Source organism: Garra rufa, chromosome 2 (genome assembly GCF_049309525.1).
Source record: "Garra rufa chromosome 2, GarRuf1.0, whole genome shotgun sequence".
Classification (NCBI taxonomy): Eukaryota; Metazoa; Chordata; class Actinopteri; order Cypriniformes; family Cyprinidae; genus Garra; species Garra rufa.
The window spans coordinates 11,024,912-11,049,168 of NC_133362.1; the positions used below are offsets into that span (position 1 = coordinate 11,024,912).

Below are 24,257 nucleotides of genomic sequence, written 5' to 3' on the forward strand. Positions count from 1 at the left end.
TCGGGACTATAGAGTGGGTTTGTGAATCATTTGATTCAGATCAAAACTTTAGTGCGAGTTCTTGAATCTTTTGATTCAGAGCAAAACTTCAGAGCGTGTTTTTGAATATTTTGATTCAGATCGAAATGTCAGAGCGTGATCGTGAATCTTTTGATTCAGATCGAAATTTCGGAGCGGATTCATAATTCATTTGATTCAGAATGGAACTTCGGAGCGGGTTTGTAAATCGTGAGAATTAGTAACAATTTTTTTGTTGTTTTGTTTTTGTTGTATAACAGTTTTACGACAAATACCATGGTTAAACCATGGTTAGTGAAGCAAAACTTTCCAATGTCGGACACAGTGTTGGGGGTAACACATTACAAGTAACGCAAGTTATGCAATAATATTACTTTTTCCAAGTAACTAGTGAAGTAACGCATTACTTTTGAGTGGGCAAGAAAATATCTTTTTTAAATAAATAAAGCCACTTTTACTTTTCCCCCTCATTTATTGATTGAAAGCTCTCCTGTCCCCACGTTGAGAGAAAGTGTGAGTAAGATGTTATTTTAGTTCTTGAATAAATGTGAACATGCAAAAAAATAATCTCACTCACTAAAAAAACAAATACAGTATTCCTCAAAATGAATAAAAACAGTGAAATTCAACTCAGTAATTAAATTATGTTAAATAATACAAATATCCTTTTTGTATTTAATCCCATTTTACAAACCAATGCCTTTGCTGCCGACCTTCGTTCATCCATAAGCAAAAATTACTCAAGATAATCTAACATTATAACATGTTTTCCTTTTTTTATTGCTGAAGAGTTGACATTTTTTCTTCTGCGGTCTACTGTACAGACATTAATTTACTTTTCTCTACGCCAAGGCTTTTGGTGTGAAAAGGCTTTTACATTTGCCAAAAATAGAACTTTTTATATTAAAAACAAACAAGCAAGCCCTGCTCACATTTAAAAAGTAACGCAAAAGTAACGTAACTCATTACTTTCCATAAAAAGTATCCAAGTAGCATAATTAGTTACTTCTTTTAGGAATAACTCAATATTGTAATGCATTACCTTCCCCAACACTGGTCGGACATGTCCCAATATCCATGCAGTGACTACTAAATTGTCCCTAGCAATAATTTTAAATAAACAATTAAACATCTGTTGTCTGCCGTTATGTCCCCACCAATGGCAAAGTCAAACCTACACCCTTGCAAATCTTAAGTATTGCTATAATATAAACAGGGAAACACAGTTCTTCACAAGAAACAATGCCATTTGAGGTAAACTCATCAAACTTTAATATTTAGGGGTTGGTTCAAAGCCCTAATCTAAATATTGAGGAGTAGAAACAGTGAAGTTTGGCTTGTTTTTAAAATAGGACACACACTTCGCTTCCTCCAGGGGGCGCTGTGGACCTGACTGACTTTATGTATGAGGTGCTGCAGCCTTTGACAAATGTCCCGTCCTAGAAGAGTCCTTGTACTAATACCATGTTCCTAATCTATCTGAGCACACTCACTAATGTATTCTGCTCACAGAGTGAGCAATCTAAGCTGCAGATATTTCAACATCCCATGAAACTGGGTGAAGGTGGACGTTTCAGTGTTCGAAAAGATGGAGAAGGAACACGAGTCATTTTCATAAAATACTTACACCAGTTACAATTGACATAATTCACACACAGTCTTGATTGGGAAGACAAAAAGGTCAGTGTATGTTGCATTACTGCTGCAGCAATAAAGATATCCATAGGCCTATTTATTTTAAAAAGATGTTTCTGTATCTTCTGTATATTATATTAAATTAGTGTGATGGTAAAGAACTCCACCGTCGTTTTTTAACGTCACTACGGCAAGTGTCAAAGCGGTCGAACTTGAATTACATTGAAGTCTGGATCGTCATTGCATTTGGAGGTAATATCCAGAGGATGAGTGTCATTGCTAGCGATGATGAATACGATGGAGGAAGAGCTGAAGGTCACTCTCTTTTTGGGCCGGTTGGGGCGGCTCTGTGACATCACAATGGGCCGTACGGGATGTTCGATGCGGGCCAGGGGACGGTCCTTTATGCTGTGCTGCAAACTGGCCAGACGAGAACACAGCATCTGCAGCATGCACCTGCGAAACTGACCAATCAGAAAGAGGAAACTAAGCTTTATACAGTTGAAGTCAAAAGTTTACATACACCTTGCAGAATCTGTAAAATGTTAATTATTTTACCAAAATAAGAGCGATCATACAAAATTCATGTTATTTTTTAGTTAGTACTGAACTGAATAAGATATTTCACATACGACATTTAGTCCACAAGAGAAAATAATAGCTGATTGTGATAGTTGTTCATGAGTCCCTTGTCTTGAAGGTCCCACTAATGTTTCGTTTTTTCAGCATTTCTGTGTATTTGAACCCTTTCCAACAATGACTGTATGATTTTGAGATCCATCTTTTCACACTGAGGACAACTGAGGGACTCATATACAACAATTACAGAAAGTTCAAATGCTCACTGATGCTCCAGGAGGAAACACAATACATTAAGAGCCGGGGGTGACAACTTCTGAATTCAAAGATTAGGGTAAATTGAACTTATTTTGTCTTTGAAACATGTAAAAATCTTCTGTAGCTTCTGAAGGGCAGTACTAAATGAAAAAAATATTATATTTAAGCAAAATAATGTACTGTATTCTGTTTAAAAGTTTACACCCCTGACTCTTAATGTATTGTGTTTCCTTCTGAAGCATCAGTGAGCCTTTGAACCTTCTGTAATAGTTGCATATGAGTCCCTCAGTTGTCCTCAATTTAAAAAGATCGATCTCAGAATCATACAGTCATTGTTGAAAAGGGTTCAAATACACAAAAATGCTGAAAAAGCTAAGAATTTGTGGGACCTGAAGGATTTTTCTGAAGAACAGCAGGCAGTTCAACTGTTCAGGACAAACAAGGGACTTATGAACAACTATCACTAAACAAACAAACAAAAAAACACAGCTGTGGATCATTCAGGTAACAATACAGTATTAAGAACCAAGTGTATGTAAACTTTTGAACAGAGTCATTTTTATAATTTCAACTATTATTTTCTCTTGTGGACTATATGTGACTATATGTAGTCTTTCATGTGAAATATCGTACTCAGGTCAGTAGTAAATAAAAAATAACATGCATTTTGTATGATCCCTCTTATTTTGGTAAAATAATTAACATTTTACAGATTCTGCAAAGTGTATGTAAACGTTTGACTTCAACTGTATATACACAATGTAAAAAATATTTTTCAAAGATTATTTGAGTATCGCAAGAAGATACTATTTTAGTTTAGTATTCTGCTTCAAAATGTCATGTTAAATGGCAGTTTCTTTGTAATTATTTGTGAAATTTACTAGCAATTTCTCAACATTTTTTACTGTAGAAGATTTTATGAAAGGTTATCTCTTTTACAGTTTGACAGTTCACAGAAACACCTTATGTTCACTTGTAGAGTTTGTATCTGGCTGGATCACCAGACCTGACTATATAATATACTGTAATAAATGCCCCTCCATCAGAATTACGTGACCTCTGCTGACCTTTCTGCTCATGAAGGCATAGATGACAGGGTTGTAGGCGGTGCTGGATTTGGCGAAGAAAGAGGGAATGATAGCAACCGTGGGAGAGATGACACTCTTTCTTCCAAAGGCTTCCAGCATGGAGACCACAGCATAGGGCGTCCAGCACACCAGGAAACAGGCAATCATCATTAGGAACATCACCGCCACTTTCTTCTCATATCGCAGAATCTTAATCGTCTGAACTGTCTGTAGATCCTGGATAGAGCGCAGCTACAGAAAGAAAACGGAAGACATTCAATTCACACATCCATATCCACAAATCCAATCTATTTGTACGTTCATAGAAAAAGACATACTTAGACTAGGCTGACATAATTATACTTTAGATGAATATTGCACATAATGTCCCTGATGATAAAGACAGCCTTTAAATTGACAAGGTGATTGGCTTTGGACAGAGGTCATATGCTGCCCGGTTTGAATGCATCACCATAAAAACACATTAGACTCACGCATGCATGCATTCATTCATTATCATTACACAGCTGCAAGGACAGCAATAAAATTTGCTGAGTTTGACTGCGCATCTCTAGCATTGTGTAACTGGGTCACCACTTGGGGGCGAAATAGCGTTGATGTGAACAGCCAGTCTGAAGATTTTGAGATTTGTCATGAAATCATTTTATCCGAAAATGACTTTCCCAATCCAGTGTAGTCATATGCTGGAGCTGTTTCTCCTAATGTCATGGATCAGTTAAAGCTGTCATGCTGCCGACATACAGTTGAACTGACAGGTATGCAACTGTTTCATTGATTCACAGATTCATTCATTATTTTGGGTTGCCTAGGAAGCGGGTATTTTTGGTAATTAACTTCAAGATTTTAGGTTAGAATTTGCATAAATCTGTAAGGATTGAAGTATATCTATCTTATTCTTCAACACGGAAACCTATGGACATTGGACAAGACTTCCAGTTCATTAAAGGGATAGTTCACCCAAAAATTTAAATTTGATGTTTATCTGCTTACCCCCAGGGCATCCAAGATGCAGGTGACTTTGTTTCTTCAGTAGAACACAAACGAAGATTTTTAACTTAAACCGTTGCAGTCTGTAAGTCAAATAATGGCAGTGGATGGGCACCAAACCTTTGAAAGTAAAAAACAACATGTAAAGACAAATCCAAATTAAACCCTGCGGCTCGTGATGATACATTGATTTCCTAAGACACGAAACTATAATTTTTTGCGAGAAGCTGACCAGTATTTATATAATTTTTTACCTTTGATACATAGCAATGTCCAATTGTCCTGAGCATGTGCTCATTATCCGGCGCGTTACCTGTCTCTGGCACAGTATACTCAAACATCGGAAGGGAAAAAATGATCACTGAAGACCCTCCACAATTTTACTAAGTGCACGGGCGTGTTGATATCCAGCCAAAGAGCAAGCAACCATAACTTCAAGCGATCAGGCTCAGAAGTTCGGAGAAAAAAATCGGTGAAAAGTCAACAGTCCCGGGTGAGTTCACGTAAGCAAACTTAATCTTTTAGCTTTAAATCGATTCGAACAATCAGGATAAGCGCAATTACCATTTTTAATATCTGCTATACCCACAATCTCTGTGCACTGAGTAAACAATGAGTGTCGTATACACATGACAGATCGCTTGTAAGGCGCCGGATGCTGAACACGCACTCAGGACAGTTGGACATTGCTGTGTATCAAAGGTAAAAATGATATAAATACTGTTCAGTTTCTCGCAAAAACCGATCGTTTCATGTCTTAGGGCATCAATGTATCGTCACGAGCCGCAGGGTGTAATTTGGATTTGTCTGGGCATGTTTTTACTTTCAAAGGTTTGGTGCCCATTCAACGCCATTATGACTAACAGACTGCAACGGTTTGAGTTAAAAATCTTTGTTTGTGTTCTACTGAAAAAAACAAAGTCAACTACATCTTGGATGCCCTGGGGGTAAGCCGATAAACATTCAATTTTCATTTTTGGGTGAACTATCCCTTTAACCTCTTTAAAGGGATAGTTCACCCAAAAATTTAAATTTGATGTTTATCTGCTTACCCCCAGGGCATCCAAGATGTAGGTTACTTTGTTTCCTCAGAAAAACACAAACGAAGATTTTTAACGAAAACCAGTGCAGTCTGCCAGCCTTATCATGGACGTGGATAGGCACCAGACCTTTAAAAGTAAACAAAAACATGCACAGACAAATCCAAATTACACCCTGCGGCTCGTGATGATACATTGATGTCCTAAGACACGAAACGATCGGTTTTTGCGAGAAACTGAACAGTATTTATATCATTTTTTACCTTTGATACACAGCCATGTCCATCTGTCATGAGCACGAGTTTGGCATCAGTCACGTCACATGTGCACGCGCTCTGTCGTAGAATACGCAAACGCCGGAAGCGATCTGTTGCATGTATACGACACTCATTGTTTACACAGTGCACAGAGATTGTGTGTATAGCGGCTATTCAAAATGGTAATTACTTGCGCGTATCCTGTTGTTTAAACCGATTTAAAGCTAAAAGATTACATTTGCTTGCGCAAACTCATCCGGGACTTTTCACTGATTTCCCCTTACGGCGTTTGTGTATTTTACGCCAGAAGCGCGTGCACATGTGACGTGACTGATGCCAAACTCGTGCTCATGACAGATGGACGTGGCTGTGTATCAAAGGTAAAAAATGATATAAATACTGTTCAGTTTCTCGCAAAAACCGATCGTTTCGTGTCTTAAGACATCAATGTATCATCACGAGCTGCAGGGTGTAATTTGGATTTGTCTGTGCATGTTTTTGTTTACTTTTAAAGGTTTGGTGCCCATCCACTGCCATGGTAAGGCTGGCAGACTGCACCGGTTTTCGTTAAAAATCTTTGTTTGTGTTTTTCTGTGGAAACAAAGTCACCTACATCTTGGATGCATTGGGGGTAAGCAGATAAACATCAAATTTTCATTTTTGGGTGAACTATCCCTTTAATAGCGAGAAGAATAACAACGTGCAGTAAAAAGTAAAACTGTTGCTCTGCAAACTAGTGTGTTCAAAATTAAAATAATACATTAAACAATATGGTAAGACAGACCAATTTGCGATATCAAACAGGAAAATTAGCTGTTTTGTGTAGCTAAAAATAGCTAGACGCAGACTGGAAGCCAGACTCATTACATTTACAAATGGCTGCATCCGCTTTTACAGGAACAATAAAAGTGGATACAGCCATTAATAATAATGTGTAACTTAATCCATATTTAAATACCTTTTTCTTTTACCAGTTTATATTAAACTGCCCTGTGGTAAAAATTGCTTTAAAATGTTGTAAAAATATATGTATATTGGTGCTGGGTTTAGCCTGTTAGGTCATTTTATTGTTTTGTTTTTAATAATTTTACCCAAGTGCTGGGTAGTTTTTCTGCACTCTAAAAATGCTGGGTTCAGCTTGTTGGGTCATTTTATTGGGTTATTTTGATTTTTTTTTTACCCAGGTGCTGAGTAGCTTCTCTGTAACTAAGCTGCTTGGTCATTTTTAATGCTGTTTTTTTTTTCTACCCAACCGCTGGATTGAGCCTGTTTTTGACAAAACAACCCAGCTGTTGAGTTACAGTCAGAGCACAAGCTTTTTGCATCCTCTACAGGAGAGAGCGGTTCTCAGCGCCACAGATTTTGTGCACTTCTTCAGCGAAATAAATGTTTTGAATAATTATTTTTTCATTTATAAAGTCTTTACTGTTCTGTAAAGTATATTATAACGCAACATACAAGGACAAGATGTCAGTCAGCAGTGGTCGTTTGTTTTGCATGATGAAAACGCCTTTTGCTTTGCATAACATAAACTGATTTTATTAGTTATAATACTGAATTAAATTTAATTTGATGTTAAAATATGTTCTGTAATCTCAGTACTGGTGGTTTAATGGGCACATTATGGAGTCAGTCACAGCATTTTTCAGCAATGAGTGAAATGTGAGGCGGTGGTCTGAAGTTCGTAGTTCCCCCGGGCGAACAGCAGCCCATCACCTGCTCAAATTTCAGTAACACACCGGCATGAGAATTAGCACAATTTTGGTGAAAAGTGATTACAGAAAATGGTTGAATACACTCAAATTAAAATGCTAATTTAAAATGTTACATTTTTTATTTCTAAAATGCTTGTTAAACCGGTTTAAATGTATGTAATATTGCTGTATTCACATAAATTCAATTTGGCTTATATTTTTGTCTATGGGTGTTCTTGCATAATAATAAATGTTCATCTTTTGATTATTGCTGTTGCCTCTATAATTCTGTTTGTGATTTTTAATTTCCAGCCCATTTTAAGCCAGTCATATAATCATTTTTAAACAACAGTTGACTTAAATAAAACCCAGCATTGTTGGGTAAAAACTAGGGCCGGGACTTTAACGCGTTAATTTAGATTAATTAATTACACAAAAATAACGCGTTAAATTTTTTTTAACGCATTTTAATCGCACTTAATTTTGCACCGCGGAACGTTTCTCACTGGATGAGTTTCAGCGGCGGACCAATTATACTGGAGCACCAACTAACAGAATGCGCATATCACCGCAGGACATCGAGCCTCAAGTATCACCTCAATGCTTTTACAGAAGGTCTACCTACCTATAGGGTACCTGAATTTCTGAAATGAAGGCTAGTATATTTCTAAATATCCCAGTGTTTCCCGTACCATCATCTCAGGGGGGCGCGTTTACAATGTCTCCTCCAAGAAAACGGACTGGATCGCGGACTCCATTCATAAAAACCGAATTTACTATAGCGCGGAATGCCACGTAAATTCGTCGATTTTTGGATTGATAAATCAAAAGTTGGTCTGTCACTTAATTCAAATCGCCATATGGACTAGTGTCTGAAAACTGAAATGCAAAAAGACCGTTTTAATATGAATCCTGCACTGTTTGCCTCTGTATGTTAGAATGGCAGAGACGCGTTTTTTATACTGCACGCGTGATGCTCCCGTTAATTTTTGGCATTTGTATCTCACATGAACAGATCTCAATCTCCAAAGCTACTGTCAGTGTCACTTTTAACGTTTCATTTGAGAAAACTAGCATCATATCATACTTTACACACGGCAACCTGTCAAAATAAAAGTACGGTTTAACATGAAACAGAGCAATATTCCTATTTAAATAGACAAAAAACAATATATATGATAAAAAATAAATATAACAAGATTAACCACTTAATTGTAGAAAAAAATACTTATTATTATGTATTGATTTTAACAGAAAACCTCTGTTTGTTTGCCAAAAATTAAAAAGGTTTATTTTTCATTTGATTAAAAATAAATAAATGTTTATGCTTTCATTTGATTATGAGAAAAATTAAAACACAATAATTTATTTAAAAAAAAATAGCAAAAGATTGTAAAGCCCTATTGTTCAAAATGTTAAAATAGAGAGTTTTGGATTTATTTTTTAACTGAAATAAATGTTTTCGTTATGGGAAACGCTGTATCCTATTGCTACAGTTAATGGCAATATTGCACTGGTCTGTTGGACTTGGTTGAACAAAAATAAACAATATTTTGTTGCTTCAGTTTATGTATTCAGTCATTATTCAATGGTAACTAAAAATCCATATGAAAAAACTTACTTCTCACTGTTCTCAGGTCAAATATTTATATGTGATTAAAATGCGATTAATTTCGATTAATTAATTACAAAGCCTCTGATTAATTAGATTAATTTTTTTAATCGAGTCCCGGCCCTAGTAAAAACATTTAACCCAACCAGCTGGGTCAAAATAACAGAGCATGTGTTCTGTCCAATATTTACCCAGCGCTGAGTTGCCAAATAACCCAAGTTGGGATGTTTTTAACCCAGCATTTTTTAGTGTAAGGCTTCAGTTTGTATAACTATCCATTTTACTGATTCATTCATGAATTAATTGGTTCACTAATTCATTCATGCATTTATTGATTCGCTGATTAATTCATGTGCTTATTGATTTACAGATAAATTCATGCATTTATTGATTTCATCTATGTATTTATTCAAGCGGTTGCTGGCGGTTCAAATCATACGGAACAGAATAATCAAGACACACTAGAGGTAGAGATAAAAAAACATTTTGTAAATCCATTCTTTACCAACAGAGAAAAGATGAAATAGTGATTTAAAATAAGTAATCTGCAGTGTTGGGCAGTAGCGTCGCTACAAGTAGTGACGCTACTAGCTTAACTACATTTCTCAGTAGTGTGGTGGTAGCGTCGCTGTTTTCTGAATCAAATAGCTTTTCAGTAGCTAAGCTATTATTTTGATCAAGTAACGCGGTAGCGTCAACAAAAGCTACAAGCTATATATTGTTCTATACTTTAAGCTAGGGCTGGGAATCGATTCCAAAAAGAATCGATTCCTCGATTCCGAGGCATTGGGAATCGAGAGTCAATTCCAACGTTTGGAATCGATCCTCTCAAGGGGAATCGACTCCTCATTCAGAGCCGTTATCAGTTCAACAAAACTTACCTCTTAAACGGAAGGCTGCATTACATGAAGGCTGCATATTTCGGCTGCAAGTCATCAAACGTCGATTGACGAAAATAAACGTAATAAAAACGACTCATTACTAAACTCGTCTGAGTTTAAGGATGCAGCCTTCAGTTTGAGAAGCACCCATTAATTTGCCTCTTGCTCTCTAATAGAACATTATACTAGTCTGATCCATTGCCACGAAAAGATTCGTTCGGATAGATCATTAAATGAACCAGTTCATATGCGATTCAGATGTTAATTTACGGGAGAAATGGCTCGTGTTGTCCACAATTTACATCTTAAATAAATGCTAATTTTAATCTTTCTATCAGACAATGATAACTCTGAAAGAAAACGCAGAGAGCACGTATTAGTGGCCGAGAGCGCATCTGATTGACAGCTACGCCACGAGCTCTTATATCATCCTGCATTTATTGCGAAATTATAGCTCTTATATCAGTGTTGTTGTTAAAGTTCTGTTTATTTTGTTTCAGTATATAGTTTGCTAATTTTGTCATTTTATACACGTCACGTCTTGTTTTATTCATGCAATAAATGCATGTCCACTGCTGAGCTGTGGGTTATGACTAATTTCCTGGGCAATGAATTACAATTTGAAATCAGTCAGAGCTACAGAAAAATAGTATATATATATATATCCTTTTTTATTTTTTTTTTATACAAATGAAGCTTCATATTATGAGAAGGTAACTTTATACGACATTTACATCCTGCATTTATTGCGAAATTAGCTTCCTCCAATCCCAAAAAACAAGAATCGAAAAAGAATCGAAACAACAGTGAGGAATCGATTCTGGAATTGAATCCAATCGATTCCATAACCAGGAATCGGAATCGGAATCGATTCCAAAATTTTCGGAATCGAACAGCCCTACTTTAAGCTCAAATCGGAAATATAACTGCTACGGATCACTGATCCTGGGTCAGTAAGTGGCGCCACCTCCACTAAACCTCGTGACGCCATTGGCTCATTAAACTGTCAGTCAAACCGTATTCCTCCCGAGTCCCGCCTCTCTCGTCAATGAGTGCGTGCGGCGCGCAGTTTGAAGCATCTCAGCGTGTTTGCAGACTTGAGGTAAATAAAGAAGTGTTGATTGAAAGTACATGTTTTCTGTATTTATAACACAGCACTGTATTTATAAAGGCTAATGTTTTTTTTGCATTCGAGGAGATGAGAAAAGTGTGTAGTCTAACACTTGTTGTCGAGACTTTTGTTGTCGATATTTTTTTGCTAAATTCATGGCGAAAGGCAAAATGTTTCGGTTCGTTAGTAAAAACAAACAAACATAAAACGACCAGGTTCCATTCGTCTAAACGAATTATAATAATCTTTGCTAATATTCTTAATACTTCAAACTGCTTTGGACTTTGCAGTAGTGAATTATGCCTTTACTATGACCAACATGACAGAATATGATATTCAGCTGTTTGATCGCGCTGGTGTCTACGCGCACACATTTGAAAAATAAAACAGTCACCCAAAAGTTACATTAGTCAATTTAAATAGTGTGTATTACGTGCAGTTCAGCATGACCACCGGTCCCGTGGCACATTTTTGCTCATCATGATATTTTCCATCGACGTGCATGAAGTACAAAGCTTACCCAATGCATAATAATTTTGCTTCAAATACATTGCAGATATGGAAACATTTGTATTTGTGGCAAGAGAGGTAGTCTACATAAGCCCAACTACTTTCAGTTTCACATTTAATTTGTTTTGGATTGTTTTGGCAAATTTATTTATTTATTTATTTCATCATTGTTCTGTTCTGAATAAGATTAAAGTTAAAGGATTTGTTGTGGAGTGAGGGAAATAATGTCATAACATTATGCTGTAGGCCTGTTTATTTCAGAATATAATAAAATGTGACTTATAGGCCTTGCCGCTGTGACCTGTCGGTTTAATTTTTCCTCTCAAAGACTTACAATTTACGTTAATGTGTTTTACCTTCTGCAAACGAAAATAGCCACTTGACTCGGTTATATATTCTTACTGTCAGTTAACAAATTTACAATAGAATTTAGCTTTGCTTCCCAGATAGTAACAGGGTCTGGGCCAAATCTGACTTACATTCCACACTTGTCTTTTATTCACAGTCTTGACTGCAAAAGTTTGTGATTTGTTTTTATTTTTGTATTTGTTATGTACTATAGATTCTGACAATTAAAAAAAACAGGCTCCTGTATTCATGAAATCAATCACTATCTTTGTTCAAACACGGCAGTAAATTAAAGTGCTGTTTTTGTGCGGTCTGTCATATTTTAGTAGCTATATACAACAAATCTACAGCGCTTCCATTAGGCTGTTTTTTACGAAGCTGTCAACACTGTAAACTCTGACGACATGCAGTCAGTTGACGAACACCCATTCATATATAGACTATATTATTCAATAATATGTATACAATTATTTTATTTACAAATTGTGTGTTTTCCCCGTTTTATTCGTTTAATATTGTGAAACTGGTGCCATTGCTTTTTTTGTTTTTATTTTTTTCAAGAAAGAATTCAACCCCCCAAAATATGAGATAAATCCAGGCCTGTACATGATACAGATTTTTTTTTTTTTGCCAAATTGGTTTGGAAGAGTGGTTAAATAAACCATTAAACTGAACTTGTATGCCTATATGACTGACACTTTAATTGATCACTGAGAGAGCATTGACTTGGTATGATGTTGGTTCAATAGAAAAATGAAATTTTAAAAAATAGCTTAGATGTAGTGAACTACTTTTGCCATGATGCTGTAGCTTAGCTTGCTACATTACCCAAGGCTGTAGCTTTAGTGTAGTTAAGCTTCATTTAATGAAGAGTAACTGTTAGCTTAGCTCACTACATTTTCCAAGTAGCTTGCCCATCACTGGTAGTCTGGATAATTTAAATAGGTTTAAAATAGTATTGACTTGCTTTATAATTCACCTTATAAAACTGATTAAAACAATCTAAATTATTAAACATGCTCTCCAAGTTTTTGTTTATGTTTCATTGGCTTTTCTTCATTTTAGTAGTGTTTTGACAATTTTCAGTGTGAATGCATGAAGTTTGTTGATCAAGTACTTCATATTGCTAATGGTACTTGACAACTGAGCTGTTTAGCAGTAGTTTTGTCTCTTTCCATCTATGCTGTTTTTCTGTTTCAAATCAATAACGTTCCTGGATTCAACCCAAACACAATTTTCTGTGTTGTTAGTTGTGCTGGTGTACAGTCTGCTGCTCATTCTCACACTCTGGTTGTGGTTTGTTTCATTGATTCAGCAGATACACACTTTCTGATCGACTGGTGGACCACACTCACACTGATCCACACCAGTCTGGACTGTGCTGTCTGGGGTCAGTAAGGTTTTATTCTCACCAAACACAGTAAAACAGTAATATTGTGAAATATTATTGCAATAAAATGTAATTTATTCCTGTGATCAAAGCAAAATTTTCAGCATCATTACTCCAGTCTTCAGATAAATTTGATGATGCTGAATAAAAGCATAAATTTCTTTTTAAAAAATTGGCCTCAAACTTTGAACGATTGTGTGTATATCACAGTGCAGGAGATTACAATGGATTGCAAGTACCTTGGCTGAACTGCAAGATTGTCAGGCTAAATAAATTCTTAAAGACTCAGGCAGTTACCTCATATTAATCATATCTGTCAAAATAGCATAGTCCTTTGAAACTTTTTGGATGGTTTTACACTTAAACCTCTTGAAGGTGAAGTGCAACATTTCTGCACCACTAACAAAAATTTCAACTGTTTTTAAAAATGTTTGCAGAACACTCCCCTACCATTGGCCAGAAAAACAGATAGTCCCGCCCCAAACATATGCCATTGGTTCAGCCAATGTTGCTGTTTTGGGCATTCAAAGGAATCAACCAACAAATGGTTTCCTTATAGCTGTCTCTGTACACAAAGCTAAGATAGGAAAAAAGACTGCACACTTCACTTTGTGGTGAGCACACAATCACTTGCAGATCGTGTTGGAGCATTCATACTCTCCCCCACCTGGATGCACACCTGATCAAATCTGATGCACAGGAGCTGCGCCATTGAAAACCACAAGCTATTTATGTGCACAATCACCATCTCTGCTTATTTGCTGAAGGCATTTTCACACAATATGGCTTTTAGTGGAAATAACCTATCAAACAGCAGCACGTCGACACCTCTACACTGCTAAATCACAGCAGCTTGACTGCGTTTATAAACGAACAAGAGAGAATGATGAAGGTTAAAGACAGAAGGAAATTGTAAGGTACCACATGTAAATCACAGATCTGAATTGAGATGATGAAGCACACTAGATAGACAGGGAATATATATCTGAAGCATCCAGACAAGCCAGTTACCCGACTATTTTTAGCGTAAACCCATTTCATTACCCCTGTTCGCCTTACCATTTTCACAGTGTACAAGATGTTTCCATAACAGTAGGCCATGACGCCCACGGGGACGAAGAAGCATCCAAGGAGGAAGAAGAGAATGAAGGAAGCATCATTGGGATCTTTGGAAGCCCAGTCGAGAGAGCAGCCTAACTGATGGACTTCCAGCGTGTAGCGGTTCCATCCCAAGAGAGGAGCGCCAGTCCAGGCCAAAGAGTACAGCCAGATGTGCGTGATGGCCCTCCAGGCCCAGGGGAAGTCAATGACCTTGGCATGAACCACACGGATGTAGCGCTCATATGCCAGACCGGAGAGAGTCATGATGGACACGATGCCTTAAAAGACAAGAAGAGAAATCAAAAGACATATATAGTTAAGGTTAAAAATTATATGTACGCCTTGCAGAATCTGCGAAAATGTTAATTTTTTAACCAAAAATGAGAGGGATTATACAAAATGCATGCTATTTTTTTTTTTTTTTTTACTGACCTGAATAAGATATTTCACATAAATGATGTTTACATATAGTCTATAAGAAAACATAATAGCTGAATTTATAAAAATGACCCTGTTCAAAAGTTTACATACACTTGATTCTTAATTCTGTGTTGTTACCTGAATGCATTTTTGTTTAGTGTATAGTTGTTCATGAGTCCCTTGCTCATCCTGAACAGTTAAACTGCTTGCTGTTCTTCAGAAAAATCCTTCAGGTCCCACAAATTCTTTGGTTTTTTATCATTTTTGTGTATTTGAATCCTTTCCACCAATGACTGTATGATTTTGAGATCCATCTTTTCACACTGAGGACAACTGAGAAACTCATATCCAACTATTACAGAAGGTTCAAACACTCACTGATGCTCCAGAAGGAAACACAATGCATTAAGAGCTGGGGGGTGAAAACTTTTTGCATTTAAAGATCAGGGTAAATTTAACTTATTTTGTCTTCAAGGAAACATGCAAGTATCTTCTGTAGCTTCTGAAGGACAGTACTAAATGAACAAAACACGATATTCAAGCAAAATAAGAAAAATGTACACATCTTTATTCTGTTTAAAAGTTTTCACCCCCCCCCCCCACCCCCACACACAGCTCTTAATGCATAATTTTTCCTTCTGAAGCATCAGTGAGTGTTTGAACCTTCTATAATAGTTGCATATGAGTCCCTCGGTTGTCCTCAGTGTGAAAAGATGGATCTCAAAATGATACAGTCTTGTATGATCCCCTACATTTTGGTCAAATAATAAACATTTTGCAAATTCTGCAAGGTGTATGTAAACATTTGACTTCAACTGAAATTAAAAGGTAGATCAATTCATCTTCAAGCTATAAAATACAAACTACATTACTTCCTAGTTCCAATCTGCTAAATGTGACTTTTAAATATGTTATAAACATTGACATCATGATTGTCTGTAAAGCTGCTTTGAAAGCAATGTGCATTGTGAAAAGTGTTAAACAAATAAATAAAAATGCAAAACAACGTGGCTTCTCTTTTACAAAACTCGAGCTCCAAGGAAACAGTCTTACATTCAGCAGATGATGGATTATAGTAATTGGTATCATTTCTAGAAGTAAATAACTGTAACTCTGAGCAGTATCCGCAGAGGCTCCTCTGGCAAGAGACTCACAGACACATTCCCCCAATTACCCAGACAGCCATAGTCCTCTGTGACAGAGGCAGGCCGGTGGGGAAGCAGCACTACCGTGTTTCCTCTCAGCTGTCAGATGCATTCACACAGACCTCTTTTAACTTCTCCTAGAACTGGGCTTAGTAAATTTGATGTGGAATATGACGCAGTATTACACACCTCATCAAAACTGTTTTTATTTAAATGAGTCAATTCTCAAGGGAGCAAAAATGGAGGTCATAAACACAAACGGCTCTACAAACAACAGTTTGTAGAAGCATCAAACGCAGCCAATTTCACATCTAAATGGGTTAAAGGAGGCAGTAACGAAGCAATCATGTGTGATGATAATTTTTGGACTTAAAATAACATCAGGTGTGACCTTGGGGGAGCAGGTGCATAAAATCTATTTTTCAGAAATGATGTGCTCTCCTCAAAGTATATCCTCTCACAGATGCTTAGTTGATATTCTGCTGGATATTTCTGGTTCATTAAAATGTCATTATCTGACGCATTTGACCTCAGCACCAGATGGACTTTTATTTCGCCAAATGTGTCATAGTTGTTTACGAATGCTTGGATTTGTTACTTTGGCTTTTGTTATAAATGGTCAAATGATCAATTAAATCAAATTAAGCATAAATGTGCATAAATTATCAATGTTTTAAATGCCAAAAAAAATCATTAGGATATTAAGATCATGTTCCATGAAGATATTTTGTAAATTTCCTACCATAAATATATCAAAACTTTTTTTGATTAGTAATGTGCATTGCTAAGAACTTCATTTGGACATTTTTTTTCTCAATATTTAGATTTTTTTGCACCCTCAGATTCCAGACACCAAATATTGTCCTATCCTAACAAACCATACATCAAAGAAAGCTTATTTTTTCAGCTTTTAAATAATGCACAAATCTCAGTTTCCAAAAATAGACACTTATGACTATTTTTGTGGTCCAGGATCACAAATGTTCTTATGACTGTGAAGCTATTTGACAATTAGATGAGGAAAACATTAATTTATTTTAGATAATTTGATATGCTGTAAATAAGTTGAAATATGTTGCGTCAAATAAATAAGATGGCCATATGAGATCATTTGCTGCAGGAAATATAAAATAACAGTGATTTTTGTTCAAAATGACATTTCATCCTGAGACAAAGACTCTGCAATCTCTTAACAATATTTCAAACTGTTCTCAAATTCACAAGGGTTCCAAAAGTATAATAAAAAGTCAGAGACTTCAAAATTAAATCATATTTTGAGCTGTGCTAACCAAAATCAAAATCATTTTATCTATGCAGCTCTTTTAGTTTTATGGGTCATTCCTGGGATTCAGGGCCTTTTGTGGCCCCAGTAAAAATAATGATATTGCCTTCAAATTTTCAACAACATTAATTTTAAAGTTGTCTTTGATGTAAAAAAACAACTTGTAAACTTTGGGCATATTTAAGTTTATTGATATATAATTCTAAACATTTTACAGCATTTTTAACCACCAAATATCACCATTTTTCCAATGTATCCAGGCCTGTATCTGCCAATTTGTTGATGAATATAACATGTGTTGTAACATGTATTATCCACCCTGTTATATTCGAAAACTGGCCCTTCAAGTGAAAGTCTTATAAAACAGCTGACATAATTTCCTTGAAGGGAACACAACAGAAGGTGCAGAGCCTCTGTTTTGTTAACTGTATGTTTTTACTTATTTTATCTTTCCAATCTGAGGTGGTTAACACAGCATGTCCACCCTGTTAAGGGGAATATGAAAAAAGTAAACAAAAATTTTAATTTGTAAAAGTACTATTTTTTTAAACCATTCAATTCTTTATTTGACAGACCTTCTGTGTTAGCATTTTTGCTCAGATTTAGTGTAATGGCTTATTTCAGGTCAAAACGTCCGCCCTGTTAAATCAGAAAACATAACATGCTGGACACATTTAGTGTAGGCTACATAGTGATAGTGACAGCAATTGATGTTCAAGTTAAAGAAGTGTATTTAAACTTTTTTCAATTTTAAATATTACATATTCATAAATATTTCAAATTGTTGTCCCTAACAGGGTGGACGTTTTTGGTCCTCCTTCTCATTTAATTTGACTCATAATTGCTTAAATTTATATATTTATATATCAAAATATTTTTTCACATGTTTTACAGCTCATCATGATTACATTTTTTAAGGCACCTAGTCCCAGGAATGACCCATATTATATTTCAGCGCCTTTGCTGCACATTTTCAGGTGACATACGCCCAAATGTTACCACAATGTGTTGTTCTCATGGCTTTTAAAAGTTATTATTATAATTTGTCGTGAGCTAAGTGTCAGAAATCCTGTCAGACTCTGCTCCGCAGAGTTTCGCCCCAAGTAAGAAATGTAGGCTAGGTCTCTTGCGTCCATTCAGAAAGTCTAGACATTCACAAAGCTAAAATAATATATATAATCACAATTTACTTATGTCTGGCAGTTGTGGTAAATAACGTCTCGCAAACGTAGTATACTCAACGTCGGTTCCAAATTAAACGTTAGCCTGATAGTTTTTTAATCCGGTTTTGTTTCTGTGGTAAAACACTATTGACTCACGTATGTGGTTTTATTTTGCTTATATCATTTTAAAATCCTAACTTGCTTTCTGGAGCGTTTTGTAGTTACCTGCGCAGTCAAAATACATCGTTGTGACATTTTGTAAAACGTTTTGTTTTCTGGTTTAGCGCACCTTCATTCACCCATAAAACCATTTTAAAGACAACTGGAGTAGCCTACTTGTGAGATGACTACGTTTTCAGGTAATATATCAATAAAATACAATATTAAAGACATATTGACTAATGCTAATACAATTTAGAGACAAATTGGCTTCAAATGTCTGAATTATTAATACGCCCTTCTAAACGTATAAGATAAATAAACATGCAAGAATTACTTTTTTGAATTCAAAGTAGCCTATATGCTTGAAAACTTATCCAGGTGCATCTATACATAAAGGAAACTAAAGACAGAACTGACCGAATAAACTGTTGCTGAATCCATCCCAAACACATGTGGCTGAATTAAAGATCCATCTTCTTTTCACGCACGAAACGAATGTGAAATTAACTCCAGTGACTGACACCAGCAGATCGCTGACACTTATATTCACTATTAACAAATTAGTTGGTGTGCGGAGCCTCTTGAACCTGTAGTAGAGAATAATGACGATGATGTTATTACAGAAGCCCAGGACACCGATAGATCCGATGGTGAACGTCAGGAGTTTATAAGTCTCGTCGGCAAAAATATAATCATAATTCCTAAGGTTCGTCTCAGGCGATGTTTCATTAAAAGAATTCATTTCTTTTCCAAGTGAATTTCCAGCATGGTGACTGAAACGCCTGATGGTCAGTGACCCGATTCAGCAGCCCGTCCAGAAGCAATCAGGGCAGTCGACTAGTGATTGTAGTTCAGTGTGTCAGTAAGGCTGAATTCGTCTCAGAAGAAAAAAAAATGTCACCCACATGCAGAGAAATGCATGAAAGTTCCTCCTGGATTCACAAGAGACCTTCCAGCGTTTCATATGATTGGCTGTCACTGCTGAGTGAATGCAGAGTAAGTGTGTAGTGCGCTGTGTAGTGAACACTAATCACACTCACAGACGGTGATGTTCCGCTTCTGCTGCATGCGCTGTTTTGAAAACTTATGACAAGAACGGCGATGATGTGCATTTAATGTGCGGAGAGAAAAAAAAACTAATAATAGTAATGCTGTGTCGTCTTAAATGTGCTATTTGAACCAGATAAATATATATTTAGTATGTAATACGTTGTTATGAACAGAAACACATATGTTTTGTGTTGCGTTTACTGCACTGTTTGGAAAACATTACGTAAAGAACGACAATGATCATCATTTGATAGCTGAGAGAAACACTACTAAAATTGATAATGATGCACGGACCTAAATGCCCTGTTAAGACACGTGGTTATGTCACAGCGTCTACTAAATTCAATGGAAACTAGTCTCTTTAAATATGAATGTCGAACAACAGATTATAGGTTACTCCAAATTTCACAAAAACCTTATGGACGTATTTATAATATAAGTCAGACACTGAAGTGAGTTGCTTTTGTCACTGTTATGTCTGGCAATGTACCTATACAGAGAAATTTAGACAATTTTAAGGATGTTTTCTTTGGATTGTTTGACTACTCGAAAGAGAATATAGGAAAATATAACAATTAATTTGTGTTTCCTGCTAACTGAATACTACGTAAACAAAAATCTGTCTCAGAATCCGATCCACACTTTAGTCCCGATCTGAATAAAATGATTTGCAAACCCGGTCTGAAGTTCCAATCTGAATCACAAGATTCACAAACCTACTCCGAAGATCCGATCTAAATCTAATGATTCGCGATTCGCTTCGCATTCCAAAGTCCCGATCTGAATCAGATACGTGAAGTTCAGATTCGCGATAAATGCTTCAAACTTCTGATCTGAATAATGATTCACGAACCATCATTTCAGATTGGAACTTTGTAGTGCGGATTGTGAATCATTCAATTCACAAAATGATTTGTGATCCCGCTCCAAAGTTCCGATTTAAATTAAATGATTTGCGTTCCATGCTCTGAGGTCCCGATCTAAATAAAATGATTTACGCCAGGCGCTCCAAAGTCCCAATCTAAATAAAATGATTTGCGAACCTGCTCCGAAGTTCTAATCTGAATCAAAAGATTCACAAACCTGTTCCAAAGATCCAATCTAAATTAAATGATTCATGATTCACGAACCGTGCGCCGAAGTCCTGATCTGAATCAAATTTGCGATACATAAAGTTCCTATCTTAATCAAATGATTTGTGATCCATGCTCCAAAGTCCCGATCTGAATAAAATGATTCATGAACCCGCTCCGAAGTTCTGATCTGAGTCAAACGATTCGTGAACCTGCTCCAAAGATCCAATCTCACTCAAATGATTTGAAAATTATTGCTATAGGGACAATTTAGTAGATGCTAAATATTGGTAGGGACATGTTCCTAGCACCTCTACTAAATTCGACCTTGATTTTGACAGTAATGTCAACATGCAGTATTGTATATGCTAAGACCAATAGAGACGTGATGTACAATATAAAATGAATGCTTATGATTTAGCCAATATTAAGCCTATTGAAGTGCTGTGATGAAGACTAACAACAGTGATGGTTCTGTTCAATATTTAATGTCCTAGCATGAACACTAATGGCAGTATGAGTAATATTCAGCATTAAATGTGCTGTTATGAACACTAATAGTGAAGATATATAGGCTAATATCCTGTTAAATAAACTAGAGTACAGACTGGAATGAACAGTCTGTTATTTAATGCACCAATTTGAGACAGACAAAATAAATCAGCTAAAGTGAATCAACCTCTATTAGTCATGACAAGGTTATGAACTTTCACACTTCAGAGAGAGTCAAAGAGAAGGAAGTACAGCAAGTGGCAAAAATGGAAACTTTAAGTGGGATTCAGGGAAAAACAGAAGAGTAAAAAAGATATATGAATCTTTTAAGGCTTGAGCTGCAGTGTAAAAAGTGGGATTTTTTTATTAGTGAATTTGTAGAGGATCCTATGGGAATGTACTCAGTTTCATCTGTCGCGGCTGAGGAATCAGACTTTGAAATTAAAGCAAACACTCTCTACAAACATTCCCTCCACTGTTGGAGTTAGTATTTAAAAATACATTTCAACAATATTTTATGCTGTAAAAACCTAGCTGTGTCCGTTTTATAATGCCTAGGTGATTAGAACAACCGCAGCCAAAGAGGTGATGATTTTCCACCATTAATAACAAACATGCAAATGAAGCACAGGTGATGGGGGAACATCATCATGAATAATAATGCCCCTGCAGCTTAGCCGTTGTAGGCTTGTTCCGATGATTCACCGCTCATTACATGTCAGCTGTTAACATCACATCACGTTCACTTCCTTCAGGCAAGACTGATGCCAGTAGTTTTACCAAAAGTACTACCAAAAGATTGCTATAATTATGATTTGTAAATGTTTTTGCTAGTATAGATGCACTGAACATACAAAAAATGTGTGTACAGATGTAAGAGTATGGTAGTATATGATTTTGAACATATGCAGTTGACCTATTTTTTAACCACACTCCTTGTTTATGTGATGCTTTTGATTTAAACCCCACAGAATCAAGGATTCACAGTGCAAGAACCTGAAAATGCAAACTGTATTACTTCAACAGCTTGCAGTTGAAACTTTGATCTTTGACATGAAAATGTGTTTCATAAGAGGTTCTTTTGAGCACAGCTCTATGTTTGTGAGAAAAATTTTCCGTGTTGATGCAACTGGGTCACTGTTTATAGGAATTATCCTAATTGTCTTAGAATATTCTTAATATAAATCATCTATTACGTACAAATCTGAGTGTACTTGGAACAACATGAAAGGATTTTATCAGCATTTTATCTTCCCTGCCCAGTGATATTTTCACAGCTCCCGTCAGTGCTTAGAGGAAACTCTAGAGATGGGAAGAAAGATTTGATTTATTTACTAGGTTTTTAAGGAGTTGTCTCTGAAATCAGCAGGAGTGTGGAAAACAAAACATTGAAGGCAAGCTGTTGTAGCTGTCAGATCTCATTTACACTTGCACAGACTCAAAAACAGTGACGCAGATGATCTGACGTAAACAACGTCAAATGGCATTGGGTATTGCCTCATCGCAGACTGTGGTGATTAAAAACTACATTTTAGTCTCACATCATACAGCTTCAGAAGACTAGGCATATGAATCACTTTTATTAATTATTTAATCAAAATAAGAGGGATCATACAAAATGCATGTTATTTTTTATTTAGTAGCTACTGACCTGAAAAAGATATATTACATAAGAGACGTTTACAGATTGTCCACAAGAGAAAATAATAGTTGAATTAATAAAAATTACCATATTCAAAAGTTTACATACACTTGATTCTTAATACTGTGTTGTTGCCCAACTGATCCACAGCTGTTTTAGTGATGTACTTCAAAAAATCATTCATGCAGGTCCCACAAATTATTTGGTTTTTCAGCATTGTGTATTTGAAGCTTTTCCAACAATGACTGTATGATTTTGACATCCATCTTTTCACACTGAGGACAACTGAGGGGCTCATATGCAACTATTACAGATGTTAAAACGCTCACTGATGCGCCAGTAGGAAACATTGAAAGCATTAAGTGCTGGGGGTTGAAAACTTTTAGAATTTAAAGATCAGGGTAAATTTAACTTCTTTTGTCTTCTGTGAAACATGTAACTATCTTTTATAGCTTCTGAAGGGTGGTACTAAATGAAAAAAAAAAAGATTTTTAGGTAAAATAAGAAAAATGTACACCTCTTCATTCTGTTCAAAAGTTTTCACCCCCCATCTCTTAATGCGTCAGTGAGCGTTTGGACCTTTTGTAATAGTTACATTGAGTCCCTCAGTTGTCCTCAGTGTAAGAAGATGGATCTCAAAATCATACGGTCATTGTTGGAAAGGGTTTAAATACACAATGCTGAAAAACCAAAGAATTTGTGAAACCTGAAGAATTTGTCTGAAGAACAGCAGGCAGTTTAACTGTTCAGGACAAACAATGGACTCATGAACAATTATCACTAAACAAAAAAAACAAAAAATAAAAAATAAATAAAAAATAAAAAACAGCTGTGAACAGAACAGAGTCATTTTTATAAATTAAACATTTTTTTCTCTTGTGGACTATATGTAAATGTATTTTATGTGAAATGTCTTATTCAGGGCAGTATTAAATAAAACATAACATGCATTTTGTATGATAACTCTTATTTTGGTAAAATAATTACCATTTTGCAGATTCTGCAAGGTGTATGTAAACTTTTGACTTCAACTGTATTTGCCGTATAAGAGCAAGCAATGGAGGTTTGGAATTACATGAGGGTAAGTGATGACAGAATCTTTATTTCTGCTAAAGTAAAGCAAATATTATTGTATGTTTTACAAAAAAATTGTAGGCCTATTTCAGTCTTTATACTTCAAAATGTCACATTTAACTAAATGCATTACTTGCTACTTCTAAGTAATTATTTGTGAAATTTACTAGCAATTTTTAGTGAAAATTGTATACATTTTAAAAAAAAAGTGTACCTGATTTATATTGATTTTAACAGGTTTATGC

At 35.8% G+C, this 24,257-nt stretch overlaps 1 protein-coding gene across 1 annotated transcript; it reads right to left on the reverse strand.

The window, feature by feature from the left end:
- Positions 1-1,266: 1,266 nt before the first annotated feature.
- opn3 (opsin 3) lies at positions 1,267-19,674 on the reverse strand. Its single transcript, XM_073834864.1, has 4 exons — positions 19,099-19,674; positions 14,468-14,787; positions 3,558-3,809; positions 1,267-2,117 (listed from the first exon to the last, which is right to left on the reverse strand). The coding sequence occupies exons 1-4, from the start codon at positions 19,421-19,423 to the stop codon at positions 1,851-1,853; spliced, it is 1,164 nt and encodes a 387-aa protein (XP_073690965.1). The 5' UTR covers positions 19,424-19,674; the 3' UTR covers positions 1,267-1,850.
- Positions 19,675-24,257: the final 4,583 nt, after the last annotated feature.